General features: G+C 36.6%; 1 protein-coding gene across 3 annotated transcripts; it reads right to left on the bottom strand.

The window, feature by feature from the left end:
• Positions 1–4,680: 4,680 nt before the first annotated feature.
• On the bottom strand, positions 4,681–10,042 carry LOC107776514 (MADS-box protein SOC1). Of its 3 annotated transcripts, XM_075238277.1 has the most exons (9): positions 9,894–10,042; positions 9,353–9,548; positions 6,205–6,289; positions 6,054–6,115; positions 5,848–5,947; positions 5,621–5,662; positions 5,476–5,517; positions 5,291–5,394; positions 4,849–5,078 (listed from the first exon to the last, which is right to left on the bottom strand). In XM_075238277.1, exons 1-8 carry the CDS (start codon positions 9,913–9,915, stop codon positions 5,296–5,298), a joined length of 648 nt encoding a protein of 215 aa, XP_075094378.1. In that variant the 5' UTR covers positions 9,916–10,042; the 3' UTR covers positions 4,849–5,078; positions 5,291–5,295. The 3 variants fall into 3 exon arrangements, with proteins under 3 accessions (XP_075094376.1, XP_075094377.1, XP_075094378.1); XM_075238275.1 differs by lacking the exon at positions 5,291–5,394 and having other exon boundaries at positions 4,681–5,078; positions 9,894–10,034; XM_075238276.1 differs by lacking the exons at positions 5,291–5,394; positions 9,894–10,042 and adding an exon at positions 9,720–9,875 and having other exon boundaries at positions 4,681–5,078.
• Between the last annotated feature and the right edge of the window lie 7,991 nt (positions 10,043–18,033).

Genomic DNA, 18,033 nt, shown 5'->3' with positions numbered 1-18,033 from the left:
TGACGGGAGGGGGGCATGATGGCGCTTCTGATGTATGGTGATGCCTTTCTCGGTTGGGTCGCGGAGCTGCAAGATCCCTCATGGCATAATTTCTTCGATCCTTCCTGGATTCGGCCTACACCGAGGTCAAACGATGAGTTGGCCCATTCAGGTCATCTTCATCTGCATGGACCTCGGCACAGTAGGCGTTGTGTATTTCATCCGAAGTTGTTGGAGGATATTTCGTAAGCCGACTTAATAATTTTCTGGTCACCCTTGAGCCATTCCTATTCAACCCGTTTTGGAAAGCTGCTACAGCCATTCCTTCCGATACATTCGGTAATGCCATCCTTACTCGGTTGAATCGAGCGAGCAAGTCCCTCAATCCCTCTCCGGGCGATTGTTTGATGGCAAGTATACCGTTCAATCTTGCCTTAGCCTTTTTGGCCCTAGCATGGGCCGTTAATGACTTATCAGCCATCTCTTCGAACGTTTCGATGGAACGCGCGTGCAGTTGTGAATACCAAGTTAATGCTCCTCCGGTGAGGGTCTCGCCGAATATTTTCAACAAGATGGAGGATACTTGTTCTTTGGCGAGATTATTGCCTTTTACCGTATTGACATAGTGAGTCACATGATTTTCGGGGTTGGTCGTACCATCATATATTTTCAGATAAGGCGGCATCTTGAATGTCTTGGGTATGGCATGCGGGGCGGCTTCATCACTATAGGGTTGCTCAACGAACCGACCAGTATCTCTTTTTGGCAAGAGTTTTGGGGCACCCGGTATTTTGTTGACTCTTTCTTGCTGCTCTCTCATTTGGTCCCGAAGCATTTTATTCTCATTTTCCATTTCTTCCATCTTCCTCAGAATGGCTGTGAGGGTATCGTCACCTTCATTATTAACATTGTGAGTGATACCTGTTACTGGAGGGAGAGGATCGTGCTGCTCGGCCGTTGTCGGTGTAATACTAGTCCTTGCGTTTTCTCTAGCTGCCTCCTGGGCGGGCTTGTCGAGGATGCTAGTTAGCGTGTTTGTTAGCCAAGCCTTGAGTAGTTTTTTCACTGCTGGTGGTGCCTCTTCTGTCGTGGACGTGGAAGCTTCTTTACCGTGGGATGTTGTGATAGTGCCGTGAGGAAGGGGCGACCCAACTCGCCTGGGGGAGGCGTTGGGCGTTATATCCTTGCCTTCTGTTTTAGTAACCTCATTGATGGTGTTCAAGAAGTTGGTGGTGAGATCGGCCACTGCCTTCATCCTTTCTTCTCCATTACCTGCCATGTCAGATCCGTATGTACAAGAAAATTTTTTTTTTTTTTTTTTTTTTTTGTAAATTGTGCTAGTTATAGATCTAGGAGAAACTAAAAATTTAAGTAGAAAATTCTCAAAGACGGCGCCAAATTGTTTGACCAAAAAGTGTAAATATTTGATTAAACTAATTAATTTTATGTAATGAGGGATTAAGTCTAGTTGATATTAATATCCCTGAATTTATAACTAGCTAACACAAATAACGTAGGATAACGTTGGTGGGGGATTAAATGCAGTGTGCATTTAATATTTTAAGGGGAGTAATGATAGAAGAATATCAAGCAATAAATAACAATAAAAGACATTAACGTAAATAAGGAGAATGATTCACCCAATATCGAAAGAGGTGGATGAAGCTTCTTTCTGACAGTGACGAGTGATAGACAAATCCTAGAATATTAGAACTATTCTCAGATCTGATGGAAAAGTCTGGAATAATGGATGGTAGAATCTTATTAGAAAGGTATTGTTTGTATCTTTTCTAGAGAGAGTTTCTTCTCAAAAGATGCTCTTATCAGAAAGAAAAATATTACATACCTCTTCCTCTTATCTCTTTTTCTATTTATATGAGATATATCCCTGGTCAACCCTAAAAGTACCAGTACATAGAATATTCAGTGAAATATTTCCTTAAATATCCTATTACCAAAACTAGCTGTTAGTACCGTCCTTGATACTTGACCTCGGCCGTTAATGACCGCCCGACTACGAGCCCTGTTGTCCACTGGTCGACCTCGGCCACATCACTTTCCACAATACCACTCCATGTTAATTCCCATTGAGGCATATTTTGACCTATACAATTGATACTATTAGGTAGAGGATTTATCCTATTATTTGATTTACAAATACTCCATTCAAATAGATATTATAGGCTATACTTTATCCTTGTTAACATGCTCACGAAATTAAGGAATCTCCTTGGTAAGTGGAGATTAAGATACTGTATACCTTCCAATAATCTTCAAATGCCAACTTAAATCAAAACCTAGCTCGATATGCTTTACAATAAGGATTATTGTTAAGTAGTTTAATTTGCTAGAAGATTATCTCACCATAATCTTTGTGCAGATAGTAAGCAACATGTAGCTCCTTGATTTAATCAACAAAATCCCCTCTGCATGGTAAAATTTTATTTTACTCAGTATTTACATCAAATTATATTAATTCATAAAAAGTGACCTTAAGTAAAAATAATTACTTATATTCTCAATATATTTGTAAGTCATTGTGTTAAGTACAATATTTTTCAAATAGAATATTCTTTCTATTGGAGTATGCTCCTAGTTTATTTTGTAAGTTTGTTTGTTGATGATTTAGTCAAATAAAAATCTTTATCATGAGTTAAAAAAAAGAAGGTACAATATTCTTATTTTATTTACAGTACAATTTCTAGCAAACATCCAATAATCGTTCATCCACTAGTACTTTACAAAGTCAAACATAACCTTCACGATGTGGAATGGTCAAAACTAAAAACTAATTATCCATTACCTAAAATTGCCTACTCTAATGGTCATTTACTAGATTGTCATCCATTTTATCCACTATTAGTATTTTTTCAAGTTTTTAACACTTGTGTTGATTTTTTAAATATCGGTAGATCCACGTAAAAATAAATATTCACTTGTAATTTCATCAATTTGTCAGCCCTAACAATGATTTTGTAGACTGCATGAGCTAGATTAATCAGGTTACAGGTATAAACAAGTACTATTCACTAGTAACGTTTCCTTAAGCTGTCAACCCTAATTTTGATTTTGTAGATTACCCTAGATTTATGAACCCCATGAACGTGAAGGAGGAGAGAGGGAAATGAAAAAAATTTACAACCCTAATTTCAAAATTATTCTCTTCTCCTTAATTCATTTTGGCATAATATTTATTAGGAGAAAATTGTAACTTAATTATAGTATTATTTGTTGTATAAATATTCATATTTTATTTTTAAAGAGTGAGATAAATTGTGCTCGATTTGCTATAAAGCCTTAATCAATTAGCCCTGTCATATATTGAATTTTTTTAGAATAATATGATATTATAAAGGGACCTATTATAAATAACAGAAAATTTGATGAAAGTATTGTTTTTGTGTGGGCACTAAAATTGAACAGTCAAGACCAGGCTCAAAAGTGGTCCCAAAATCGCAAAACCAATAAAACCTTTGTATTAAAAAGATAAAATAAACCTTTAAATCTATAGCGAAAGAAATAAAAATATTAGCAACCTTAGTACGAAGAAACTAAAAAACAATGCTAAAAGTAAGTGGACACCCAAACAAGCCGTAACCTCCTGGTTTATGGTGACAGGTGTCAGCAGTGCGAATTAATTAAGAAAAGCCCCTCTAATTAATTTAGGAATCCCCATGCCTGCTAGCTAGTGCATTTATAGTGTTTAAGTTGTGTTTTAAATACTCACTCCATTCACTTTTACTTGTCCAACATTCTAAAAATATATTTTTACTTTTACTTGTCATTTTTAACATATCAAAAGAAGACGATTTATTTTTTTCCTGTTATACCCACAATATTAATTACTCATTTCAAATCATTTTCTCAAATTCATTAAAAATATGCATTATTTAATACGGGTATGATGGTAAATTATGCATTTCATTTATTATTTTTTAAGAGGTGTGCAAAGTCCATAGTGAACCAGTAAAAGTAAACGGAAGGAGTAGATTTTATTTCTCTCTCCGGGACCAATCACGACGATTATTTTGATTTCCTAAAGTTAGGTTAGTCTTTAGTTAATTTAATTACTGAGCTAAACTGATTGATAACCTCATTAATTTTTACACAAGCAGGTATAGCTCATTAGAGAATTACTGAGAATGCAACTTCCAAATACCCTTGTTTGACTTCAACTTCAAATATCTTTTGTTTTGAACTTCAACAATTGCTCGGCTGCTAGGCAAGAACTTTATATATATGTTGTTCAAATACCTACTTTTTAATAGTTTGCGATGATTTTTTATTAAAACAATGGATATTCATTGAAACATAATTTAAAATTCAACCATATATATATTAGAATTTTTATTTCCATTATAGAATTCAATGAGGTATAATATTTGTGATTTACGTTTTTTTAGAGTAATTACACTAAACACCTCTATAATATGACTCATTTACATATGAGTGCCTTGCATTTTAAAATCAATCACCTACACCCCCTATATTATAAAAATCGTACACAAATATTATATTGGACAATATTTTTATTTTACAAAGGTGTTAAGAGTTTAATTTTAAGGAACATTAGGTATAAATAGAGTGACCAAAAGACAACGTAAATTTACAAATAGAAAGCTCATATATTTACGAATAAAACCTTCGACACGCCACTAACTATAAGTAGATAAATAAAAGAAAATATAATGTGAAAGTGTGTTGAACTTCATAAATTAAGAAAGGAACTTTATTAATTAATAATGTCACATGAAATATAATAGACATTCCCAGTACAGAAGTGATCAAAGGTCCATTAGCTGCGCGTAAGAGAGAAAATTAACCACATATAAGCCCTATAAATTGCTGGCGAGAGTACAAAAATCATTAAGCAGGTAATAATATTCGATAATTGATCAAAATTTATACATGGGACAGTACTCCAAAGATAATTCACCTATATATGATCAATTCTGTAAGGGACGCCTTATTCTACATTCATCAGGTGGTCCAATAAACAATTCTGTCTCCACATCCGATTTATCGCTACCTCCCTCTATACAAATAACTTCTCCTTCCTTCTCTCCGCTTGATGTTTGTCTCTGTTGAAGACCTCCAAACTAAAACAAACGTAAAAGCAAATTATATAGTATGACTTATCACCTTGTAAGTTTATGCTTATAGAGGGACTCAGAGAAAAGAAAAATCAATTAAGGTTGATCGAGTCATTAGGCGGATTTAGAATTTTAAGTCAATATTGTGCGAAAAATATCACTATTGTGGCAATGGATATAAAAGGGCAACTCCCGCTATGTGCGAGAAATATCATTACGCTCACTAAGCTCCCGCTATGCGCGAGTCCGGAGAAGGACCGGACCACAATGCTCTACTGCATTTCTGGAAGTGATTGTTTCCATGGCTCAAACCCGTAATCTCCTGGCAATAACTTTACCAGTTACGCCAAGGCTCCGTGGCAATGAATATGTATTTAAATATTTGTGACCTAAAGATATATACCTTCTCCCTCAGCATTGCATTTTCAACTGCAAGGGCTTTCTCCTGGATATTAGACAGAACGCATGAAACAAACAATTAGTAAGTTACTTAAAGCATAAGAAGCAAGAAAATCATGCTTAGAGTCAATGATTGCAGCTAGCCTCACCTTTTCTTTCAATCTATCCATCTGTTCCCTAAAGACTTGCATCTGAAAAAAGAAAAGATAACAAGTTCCCTAAATTTCATAGGAACTTTGGAAGCAAATGTTGAACAAAAAATTAAGTAAATAAACTTGAGCTCTATCTAACGGCTTAAGCTTTTAGATGAAACAGTTACACACTTGAGTAGTGAATTGAATAGATCATTGCTTGGGGGTTGTAAGAAGAAATAAACCTTTCGCGCCCGGATGGCACTAACACTCCGCTCCAATTGTTTTTCTATTTGCTGTAGTTCTTCTAGGGTGCAGGATCCTAAACCTTCTCCCAAGAGTTTCCTGTTGCGAATTCCATTTGTTTTAGAAGAGCCTTCAGTTTTAATTACTGGGAAAGGGACAAAAAAAGTTAAAATGAAATAGCTTCTGAGATAGGGTTTGATTGAACCTTTTAGATGTATCAAGAAGTTCTATCTTCTTCATCAAACTTGCTGTCTCATGCTTCAAATGCTGCATTTTTGTATAAGCTATAGTAAGCCTTGATTTTAAGTCTTTTGCAAAACACTAATTGCCAAGGAGTCATAAAAAAAGGCACAAACCTGCATATTTTGTCCCACGGCTTGGTTTTCAGGTTGAACTTTGTCTTTAGAATGCCTCTTATAGCGCTCGACTATCTCCTGCATGCTACCAATATCTCCTTGTTACTCTTTCTTTCTTTTCTTTTTAACAGGGAACCAACAAATTAAAGGAGCTAAATAAAGTTTGACAAACAAATTTGTACTAAGCACCTTTCGCACTACTCCTGAGATAGTTAATATTTGGTCAAAATTGGAAGGTGGTAATCAGGAGTTCACGGGTTCAAGCCGTAGAAATAATCTCTTGAAGAAATGCAGGTTAAGGCTGCGTACAATAGACCCTTGTGGTCCGGTCCTTCCCCGGACCCCGCGCATAGCGGGGGCTTAATGCACCGGGCTGCCCTTTAAGCCAATACGATTGAACTATTGCATCTACTTGTTGCTAATACATGCGTCAGCATAGTTATTTACACAAAATATTTATGAAGAGTTTGAGAAAATCATAATCCAAAGAAATACTGTTTAATTTCTCAAATAGTAAATAGAGATAGAGGGAGTAGTACCCTCCTGGACTGTAAAAAAAGAGAACTTGATAGGGAAGGAAATTTCATTTCTTTATGTATAATTAAGGTTATATGTTCACACAACAAAAGCATTTGATGATTCTTTTTTTCATATACCCAAACTTTGGTAGACGGAAAAACACAGTATCTATGCAAGTGGAAAGTAGCACTAAAGGTCCACACAAGCTGAATCGGACGATACTATTTTATAAAAATAAAAATAAAAATAATAGAAGATAACTTTGGTGTTGTTGCCTTGGTTGTAGGTGTAATGATAGTTCAGAGTCCATTACTCAAATGGTCACTCAACTATCCCAAATTATCTGTTAAAGTCACTTTTCTTTCGTTTGTAACAACAAAGTCACTTAACTATGCCTATAGCACTCAGAAAGTCACTCAACTAGATTTTTCAAATTTTTGATTGTCAAATACCTATTTTACCCTCTAAATTATTATTTTTTTTAACTTTTTAAATATTATAATTTTTTTTCTCTTTTTAATCTACATTGTGGACTTACCTATAGAATAAATATATTTTATTTATAAAATAAAAAATAAAAAATTAGTTTTCAGCTCATATAATGACGGAATAATAATATAATTGAGCATAATTTTCAAGAATATATAATGTATATTATAAAAATACCTTTATTTAAATAATTATTTTTATATAACGTGCATGGAATATATATTTTACTACCTTTATTTTCTTTCATTCTCAATTGTGTAAATAAATTTTTTAATTTTTGCTGTTAATACTAAAATTATTACGAACAAATTATTCTAATTAATTTTTTTTCTATGTTCATTATTTTGTTATTCCAGCATTATATATGCTTAAATAATTTTTATTTTTTTAATTTATAAATAAAATTTATTTGTTATATAGGTAAATCCATAATATAAATTAAAAAGGAAAAATCATAATATTAAAAAGTTAAAAAAAATATTTATTATAATTTAGAGGGTAAAATAGGTATTTGGCAATCCAAAATTTGAAAAATCTAATTGAGTGATCTTATGAGTGCTATAGGTATAGTTAAATGACTTTGTTGTTAAAAAAGAAAGAAAAGTGACTTTAGTAAATAATTTGAGATAGTTGAGTAAGTATTAGGTTTTCAAAGTTAATGTCTCCTTGACATTGTTTTGGGATGCAGTAATTAGTGGGTAATAACATGGATATTCTCGACTCAAACACCAACCACAAAGAAAAGAAAGAAACATGGAAGATTTTACTGACAGAGAGATAGTATCAATGTATCATTGTTGTTGTAGTAATATATTCAAAGGGCACATAGTGATTTGGGATCTGCAGACTGCAACGTTGTGGATTGATCTCCGTACAACATAGTTCTGCCCAAAAGATTCTTATGGTGTGTTATAAAGGAAACAGCCCAAGATTAAAGCCTTTACAGGGAGCATGAAATCAAGTACTAGTAGTAGCTATTACTAACTTGACAACAGCCTCTCATACTTAAACTTCGAAGTTCACAAGAGACACCTCTTTATTCTAAACAAATCAGACAGACTTAGCTTCCTTTAAACTTTGTCAGTTAATCACTTCAAATATATGCTTATTCTGTAATCAAGTTTATGGGTAACAATAACTTTGAGTGAATGCGATGTATATAACAGAGGGCGGGTCAAGCAGGACTAGCAGATTTTTAGACTGGCAAGTTTCTAAAAAAAAAAAGGTGCATGTTAGCTTAGGCGAATCCCACGCCTGAATGGGAGAAAGTGAACAACTTTATAAGGACGCATGCTTTTGGTGCTCGATGTGGTGTAGCCTAAAAGACAAATCCGTACGGACCTAGGCTCAAAGCGGACAATACATATCATAGACGTGGGTCGTGACAAATATAATTAGTTTTCATCCCTAACGAGATATATTTAGGGGTTGTTTTGTTCAAAACCAGAAATTTTCAGGATTATAGTTCCAGAATTAAAAGCTGAATAACATATCCCACCTTCTTAGTAGGATAAGATATACCAAAATTTTGCTATAAAAAACAATATTGGTATTAGTCAATACCCTCAGCCAAACACGGATAAAATTCATCCCAAAATTTATATCAGGGTAAACCACCTAATCCCTTGACCAAACAACGCCTTTAAATTTAAAACACACATGAGATGAGGAGCACAAATTGTTTCAACTTCAACTACTAAGAACAAGATACTGTACTCTTTCGGTTGTCTTCTAATTACTCAAGAAAATTTTTGGTCCTAAGAGATTAACACTAATTCCTTTTTAGGTTATAGGAACAAAATTACATTGATAAATGAGTATCATCATTACCCTGGTAATAAAATGTCATTCAAGATGAATCTTTTAAGTTTTAACTAGGGTTAAGTTTTGAAATGGACAGTACTAAGCTCTTCATGAAGTAAGTAATTAGCTTGGAGAAAGTGTTAGTATTATGTTAATAAAGGAGGGTACACAAAATTTGTACTTCGCTCTTTTGCTTAATTAAGCATTAGGTAAGAACTAGTTGGATCTACATCTATATTTACAATATCAATTTTTGTTGGGGAGTTTTCAGGAACGTACAAGATGGGATCTGATGCGATCTGCAAGAAATGAAAATTGATGGGAAAGGTAAGAATACCTAGAGCTGGCAAATTCATAGAGCTTTCCTCTTGGAGAAAAGATAACCAATCCAACCTCAGCATCACATAGTACTGAAAGTTCAAATGCTTTTTTTAGCAAACCATTTCTGCGTTTTGAGAAAGTGACTTGCCTGCTTGTCGCGTTCTCTATACGCCTCATCTGAGTTTTTCCTCTCACCATCTCTCCCCTTCTGACTACATAAATGAAAGAAGAAGGATTGAAAAAGCAATTAATCCACGTTTTGCAAGTTTTAAGGAAGACAGAAAACATCAAATAGAAGAATGAGGAAAAGAGTATTGAAGCAAGAAAGAAAAGGCAAGGGGGTCTAACTAGCTAGTACATGTTGAGTAGCAATGGGGACTTACAAATTTGGCAAAATGCAGGTGAGACGAAAGATAGGAGTAAAGCTAAAAAGTAAGACACAAGAGAGAGAGTAGTGCAAAGTTTTGCTTGATTCTCAACCCCAATTAATGGTACTATATATATATAGTACTTTATTACTATATCATCAAAAGCAACAGAGAGACAACGCCACATACTTCTATTTCTTTCCTCATTCATGTGCTATACTCTTTCTTTCATTTTCCGGTCTTCTTCATAAGGCTCCACTATGAAAAGAAAGAAAAAGAAAAATAAATTCTTTGCTAGTTTTAGCAAACTCACAAGGTTAACTAAAAATAGAAAAAAGAGAAGTAAAAGGAAATTAAAGAGTGCCAGAGATAAAATACTCCATAAAGAGGAACAGTACATGATAAAAAATGGAAAGTTTTGGTATAATAAATGTTTGAAAATACATCAATGAGTACGATCCAATGAGATATCGAAACGCATTGGTTCTCTGAATGCTAATGGAGTAGTTGTTTTAGTGATTTGAAATGTCTAAACACTTTCCTTTATTGTAGGGTTGTGTAATATCAGTGTGACGTTATCTGTGGGAGAGACATTTCTTCGCTTCATCAATCATCTACGCATTACTGCCTTTTTTTTTTCCGAGTCCGGAATCAAAGTGTTGTTTTTTTTGGATTCAAAACACAAAAATAAGTAAAAAAAAAATAGCTGATCATCAATTTATATATAGCGCATGTCTTGAATGCGCTATACCTTAACGGCACGTTTGTCCGTTAAGGTATAGTGCATGGGTTGCATGTGCTATATGTAAACTTTACTAACTCACCAATAATTGATCCGATCCACCAATAATCGAGGGTATAGCGCATGCATAATGCGCGTTACATATATAACGCGCATTATGCATGCGCTATACCCTCAATTATTGTACCCCGGACTCATTTTTTGCTTATTTAAGGAGTTTCGGAATTTCGGTAAAAATCCATTCAAAATCCTTCAGGTCTTTCGAAATATTTGATTGCTTAACTTATTTTGTATTTTGTCATAATAACCGTAGAGTGCAAAATTAGGGTTGCATTATATTAGGGGGTGAGGTTGTGGTGGAGAATAACTTAGTATGCTATAGTTGTTCTCCACAGTATCATGTTAAGTTGCCACTTACAATGGAGTATGATAGATTGGTATCGTTGATATGTAAAAAAATGAGTGTGAGAAAATGTTCAGTTAATAATAAAGTAACTAAAAGATATTCGTATTCTGTTACTCCGCAAGGGGTTGCTTGTTATGCTGAGTTTAACATCGAAGATGATGAAACTCTGACAGATTTTTTGAGGACTCTGGATGAACACCGGGAACTTCTTGTGATAAAAATGTAAGAAATGTACGTCAAGGCTGAAGCCGTTCGCAATATTGAGGTTCCACAAAATAGGGATAACTCTCATTCATCGGGTGGTTTTCTTGGAGCAGTTTTATCCGAACAGGTTCTGTTTGAAAGAGTTTAGTCATATCTAAACTTATCTCCATGGGTGAATGAGGAGCGAGAACATAATTTCTCCCCAAGTTTATATAATCCACAAGCTGAGTGGTAAATTTCAATTTTTCTTTGTATTACGATATTTTTTTATGTATTATATTTATATTAACACTCATATATTCCAAACGGGTATCATCTAGATATGAATTTTACAAGTTATGAACCAACGAACGGTTGGAGTATGCCTAGTTTTGGTTTGTTGGATCATAGTGGTCCATCCTGGAGTCAGCAGGAACAGGATAATATGAATCATGGGATATCAACAGATTATGATTTGTAAGTTAAGTGATAAAGTTTATATGTAATATTTGGATGAATTTGAGAAACTCATTATTTTATTGGTTGTGCAGTAAAAACGAGCAACTTAAAGGTCTTGTCCTTACTCAATTGTTCGAAGACGATATATTTAATCGGGATCTGATAGATACGTAGAGTCAGAAAGATGATAGTAATTATGATAACAATGCTAATGAGTCTGGAGATGACACACCATTCCCTAATGAGGGTGATGATGATGAGGGTGAGAATGATGAACCTGATTTGACGAGGGAGCATGATGCCACTAATGAGCATGCTTCATATATGCAGACTCTACCTCCCGTTAGACCGAGAGTGTACGAGTCTCATGTGTCGCTTTATTCAAGGGAGACTCCCTACCTTGATCGGTTTTCCCAGTATGCCAGATGTGGATGCCCTCACAAGGGATCTTGACGATATTCGGATAGCAATGTGAAATGAATCTAGACCAACGGTGCTGTCAAAAAATATGTTTTTTGCTGATAAAGCATGTTTAAGTAGGGCGGTGCGAATGTACACATAAAAGAGTGCCGTGAGATCGTGGTTCATTAGTCATCTCCGGAAGTATACAAGGTTATTTGTCGTAGATGGTTTCAAGGTTGTACATGGATGCTGCATGCGAGGAAGTTGAAAACAAATATGTGGATTGTGGGGAAATACATTGGCACCCACACTTGTGGAATGGACACATTTAGTGGGAATCATTTTAGCTTGAATGTTGACTTGATTTCTCTTGTCTTGATTCCACATATTGAATCATCCATAAGGTACAAGATTAAAGAGTGTATAACATATGTCCACCAGGTTATGGACGTGCCATTACCAAAAGAAAGGCATTTCTCGGGCGTAAACGTGCATTTGAGATTGTTTATGGTAACTGGGATAAGTCCTTTACCACCCTACCAAGGTATATGGCTGCATTACCACACTTTAACCCAGGGGTTGTTGTTGAATGGATGCTTGAGCAGAGTCCGGGATTACAAGAATTCATATTTAGATATGTGTTATGGGCATTTCAACCAGCCATTGATGGTTTTGTGCATTGTCGGCCGGCAATATCCATAGACGACACTCATGTCTATGAAAAGTGTGATATTAAATTATTGATCATCGTTGCAGTAGATGTTAATTAAAGCATATTTCCCCTCGCATTTGCTATTTGTGCTAACGAAAGCCAAGAGACGTGGACATTATTTTTGAACCACTTGAAGGAGCACATTGTCAGACAACGTTCAGGTATTTGTCTAATATCTGGTCGGCATGGCAGTATTTTAAGTTCTATACAGAATTTGCGTGCATGACAAGGACCATATGCCTACCATTGTTACTGTGTTAGGCACTTAAAGGCTAACTTCCAAAGGGCTCATCCGAACAAGGACTTACATGATTTAATGTGGATGGTTGCAACAGATCACCAAGAGTGTAAATTGAGGAGGCGAATGGAATTGATTAGGCACGAAGACCAAGAAGCCTATCGTTGGTTGATGGGACATGATCTTGACAAGTGGATTTTACATAAGGATGGTGGTAGAAAATGGAGAATTTTGACTACAAATGTATCAGAGTCTTTCAGCGGGTTGTTGAAGTCTACACGTGGATTGCCTGTCACTGCCATGGTGCGGATGTCATTTAAGCAGATAATGGAGAGGTTTGTTGAAAGATCTAGAGGTGCATCGTCATTGATGGAAAGAGGTGTTGAATTTATGCCATAGCCAATGAAACGATTTGAGAAATATAGGAAGCGAGCACAGTGGCATACATTTTTGCAGTATTGCAGCGAGCGAAATTTTTTTGAAGTTCGCACTATTCTGCATAAAAATGCGGGAATAATACATACACCGTCAATGAATCCAGAAGATTATGCTTGGGTGGAAAATGGTCAATCTATCACTTTCCATGCTCACATGCCATGAAGTACTTTCAACATGCATGTTTTGCGGCAATGAGGTACGTTGATAAAGAACATAATGTTGCTGCATACGTAAACACCTATAGTAGATAGTTGCAGCCAGTGGGTGATGAGCATTATTGGCCGTCGGAACCATTTAAAATGGTATGTAACAAGGATTATGTGCGTCAACCTTAAATGCAAAAAAGAACGCGGATACGAAACCAAATGGATGTTGGTGATACCGTTTATGCACGTAAATGTGGCATACGTTCCCAAACAGGACACGGTTGCCGTAAATGTCCTTCAGCTGGTTTGGAAAGCAGTGGTAATTCAGCTTCAGGTGACAGCTCATCCAATGTGCCCAACTATCAAGGATAAACGTAGTGTTTTGTTGCAGTATTTTTGTTGTACTAAATGTATGTAAAGGTTCAATTTGCAAAATTTCTGAAATAAAATTATGTTTCCAATATGGTTAAATCTAATTGATATTTAACATTGAAAATTCAATACAACAATTTAAAATATTCCCCAAGAAACAAATAACAATTTTCATTCACCATTATCGTCACTGTCTGGCACTATTTCATTGTCACTATCTTCATCTTCTTCGTCAGCATCTTGTACGCACCCTTCGGGACCAAGGGCATCGTAATCTAGGTCTCAGTTGACACACATTTCTCGTATTTCATCGCTATCATCAGTAAGACCACTTGCTTGATTTCTACAATAATATGGGACTCCTGCGTCCAACGTTTGCGGTAGAAACTTAGGTAGTCCCTCCCACTCGACATCTGTTGGGAAAACAAGATAATCAATGTCTCTATGCAATTTTTCATTTTATAATAAATCCCAATACTGATCTTCCATTCCTTACAGGTAGTTAAGATCATCCAGTGCATGATGAACAGCTAGTGCACTTTCCATCTCTAAAATCTCTTTCATCAAATGTCGAATCACTTCTGGTTCATCTTTGTGTGTATTTGTTTGGAAGGTTGCAGACAGTGCGTGTATAACGACCCGACCAGTCGTTTTGAGTATCACAACCCCGTTTCCCCATTTACTGCACAAATTATACTTTACAGTTGTTATGTAAATTACCGGGGTAATTGGTTCGGGTCCGGTAAGATTTGGAATGAATTGGAACATTTAGTTCCAAGGTTTAAAGCTTATGTTAAAATAGTGACCGGATGTCGATTTATGTGTAAACGATCTCGAAATGGAGTTTTGATAATTTCAATAGCTCTGTATGGTAATTTTGGACATAGGAGCGTGTCCGAAAAATTATTTGGAGGTACGTAGTGGAATTTGGCTTGAAATGCCGAAAGTTGAGTTTTTGGAAAATTTGACCAGGGAATGACTTTTTGATATCGAGGTCGGAATCCGATTCTGGAAATTAGAATAGCTTCGTTATGTCATTTATGACTTGTGCGCAAAATTTGAGGTACATCGGACGTGATTTGTTAGGTTCTGTAGTCGTTTGTAGAAACTAGAACTTTTAAAGTTCATTAGGTTTGAATTGGGGTGTAAATCATGGTTTTAGCGTTGTTTGAGGTGATTTGAGGGTTCGACTAAGTCCGTATGATATTTTAGGACTTATTGGCATATTTGGTTAAGGTCCCGAGGGGCTCGGGTGAGTTTTGGATGATTAACAGATCATTTTTGGCCTTGGTGAGATTGTTGATACTTGCTGCTGCATTTTTGTGATTTTCTCTTTCGCGTTCGCGAGTAAGCCCTCGCGTTCGCGAAGAGTGTTTTATGAGTGTGAGGTTTTGTTCTTCGCGTCTGTGAAGGGGAGGATGCGAACGCGAAGGTATGGTATGTGTGTGCATCCCGAACGCGTGAGAGGTGTCGCATTCGCAAAGAGGAGTGAGGCTATTGGGGAACCCCGGGTCCTTGTTCTACACGTTCGCGAGGTGGCGGTCGCGTTCGCGTTCGCGAAGGTCTGAGCTGGTAAAGCTTCGCGTTCGCAAAGCCGTGGTCACGTTCGCGAAGGGTAAGGTTTGCAAAGCTTTGCGTTCGCGAAGCCACAGTCGCATTCACGAAAGGTTAAATCTATGGGCAGTCGAGTTGTGCTTCACGAACGCGAGGGACTTGTCGCGTTCGCGAAGAAGAGAGGTCTAGACAGAGAGTTTAAGTTCTGAAAATGGGACTTTGTCCCATTTTCAGTTTTTGACGGATTTGAGCTCGGGTGTGAGGCAATTTTCAGGAGTTTTTTAAGGAAAACAACGGGGTAAGTATTCTTAACTCAATATTGGTTAAATTACTCGAATCCATGGTTGTTTTTATCATTTAATTGGTGAATTAAGTTGGAAAAGTTTGAAAACCCTCTTAGTTTAAATTGAAGATTTGAAGGCCGAGTTGTGGTCGGATTTTAGTAATTTTGGTATGATTGGACTCGTGGTTGAATGGGGGTTCGGATTTTGTGAGTTTTATCGGAGTCCGAGATGTGGGCCCCACAAGTAATTTTTGGGGCGTAATTTCGAATTTTTGGAAAATATTAATATTTCGATATGGAATTAATTTCTATACTTTTTGTGAACTGAATCAAATTAATTGTGACTATATTCGAGCCGTTTGGAAGTTGATACGCGCATAATGGAATTTCTACAGCATTGATTAGCTTGCTCGACGTTGGATTCAGCTTGTTCGAAGTAAGTAACACTTCTAAACTTGGTTCTGAGGGTATGAATCCCCAAATTTGTTATGATATAAATTGTTGAAGGTGACTCACACGATTGATGACGAACATGTAGACGTGCACCACATAAATTGTGTCTTGAATAAATCTTGTGAAGTTGTAAAATTAAAGAATCATGTTATTATCTGAACATGTGGCACGTGTTAGAGGAATTTAGCTGAGGCTAGTAATAAAGATCATGTTTAGGCTATGTGCCGATATTTTAGGACCCATGGGGTCGTGATGCTATTGAATTAATTGTTCTAAAATATACATTTCACACTCAGTAATAATTGTCCAGTGTAAGGATATTTATGGGATTGAGCTATGCAACGCAACAGGGCATTTGGCTTTATATATGTTATTATTAAATGGATCGGGGCTGCCCGCGTGCAGCAGGCCTTATTGGCTTTACGATTTTATGGATCGGGGATGCCCGCCTGCAGTAGGCCTTATTGGCTTTACTATTTTATGGATCGGGGTTGCCCGCCTGCAGCAGGTCTCATTGGCTTTATTATTATACGGATCTGGACTGCCCGCTTGTAGTAGGCCATATTGGCTTTATATCACGCTTGGGCTGAAGGAGCCCCTCCGAGAGTCTGCACACACCCCAGTGAGCGCGGTCGACTTATAACGCTTGGGTTGAAGGAGCCCCTCTGGAGTCTGTACACCACTAGTGAGCGTAGATGATTATATATATTCTAGATGGATTTCCCAGGGCATGGACTTGGCTTACTTACAGCTTATATATATGTTTGGGATGGATTTTCCCAGTGCATGGACTTGTCTTACTTATTTACATTTTAATTAATTACTTGGACATGGATCATGTCCGTATCATTTGCATTTGGGGATAAATTATCCCAGGGCTGGATTGGCCTTATACGGTATTGAATGACTGACTGTCAGTCGATGTGTATATATATACGGGTTGAAACACCCCGGGGCTGGACTGGCCATAAACTGTACCGAGTGACCGAATAATTGGTAACCAGTATCTACAGGAGGTCTTGCTACTGAGATGTCATATTCCTTATATCATGTAGTATTGATCTATTTCACTTGTACTGAGTTTATCTGTTGAACTAGAAAGCGTGCCTATATTTTTGTACCATTATTTTTACTGGACTGTACCTGCAGAGCTCATCATTTCTTTCAGCCCAGAGGTTAGTCTTGTTACTTATTGAGTTAGTTGTACTCATACTATACTCTGCACCTCGTGTGCACACCCAGGTACTTTCGGACACGGAGATTGTTAGATTTCAGAGTACTATCAGTTAGAGATTATCAAGGTAGCTGCTTGGCGCCCGCTGACCTTGTCTCTCTTTCCTTCATTTATTGTATTGTTCTATACTTTCAGGTAGTGGTTCTTATCAGTCAAACATTGTATTCACATTTGATGCTTATGTACTCGGTGACACCGAGTTTTGGGAGTGATATATTTGAATTTTTGAGATTTTTTCCCCTGAATTTAATTATTTTGTTTTCAAATTTAAAAGAAATGGTGGTTTATTGGGATTTTTGGCTTGCCTAGTATTGAGATAGGCGCCATCACGACAGGCAAGATTTTGGGCCGTGACAAGTTGGTATCAGAGCTCTAGGTAACATAGGTCTCACGAGTCAGGAGCAGGTTTAGTAGAGTCTTGTGGATCGGTACGGAGACGTCTGCACTTATCTTCAAGAGGCTGCCAAAACCTTAGGAAAATTTTTACTTTCTTGTATTCTATCGTGTGAAATTGATTCACCTTGAAACATAACTCTTTGAATTCGTTCCACGCATTCGTATGCACACATGAGAGCTCAGTATCAGCTGTGCATCAACGGCTTGTGATTCTATGAATGAGGTTCGAGGTGAGTATTCTATGTTTTGGTGGCGGGCCAGTCTGGAGGACTTGAGGCCTTGGTTAGACCGCAGCTTAAGCTCGGTAGCTT

The sequence above is a fragment of the Nicotiana tabacum genome, chromosome 19 (genome assembly GCF_000715075.1).
Source record: "Nicotiana tabacum cultivar K326 chromosome 19, ASM71507v2, whole genome shotgun sequence".
NCBI lineage: Eukaryota > Viridiplantae > Streptophyta > Magnoliopsida > Solanales > Solanaceae > Nicotiana > Nicotiana tabacum.
Note: the sequence above shows the minus strand (reverse complement) of the source record. Positions and strands in the feature narration are given on the sequence as shown.

What these genes read in the sequence shown, in the direction of transcription:
- LOC107776514 (XM_075238275.1), bottom strand. Translation starts at nt 9,915, where the DNA reads ATGAATGAGGAAAGAAATAGAA. An exon ending in GAATGAGGAAAGAAATAGAA is followed by an intron (nt 9,549 to 9,893) that starts GTATGTGGCGTT and finishes TCATTTATGTAG; the next exon opens with TCAGAAGGGGAGAGATGGTG. An exon ending in TATGAATTTGCCAGCTCTAG is followed by an intron (nt 6,290 to 9,352) that starts GTATTCTTACCT and finishes AGATATTGGTAG; the next exon opens with CATGCAGGAGATAGTCGAGC.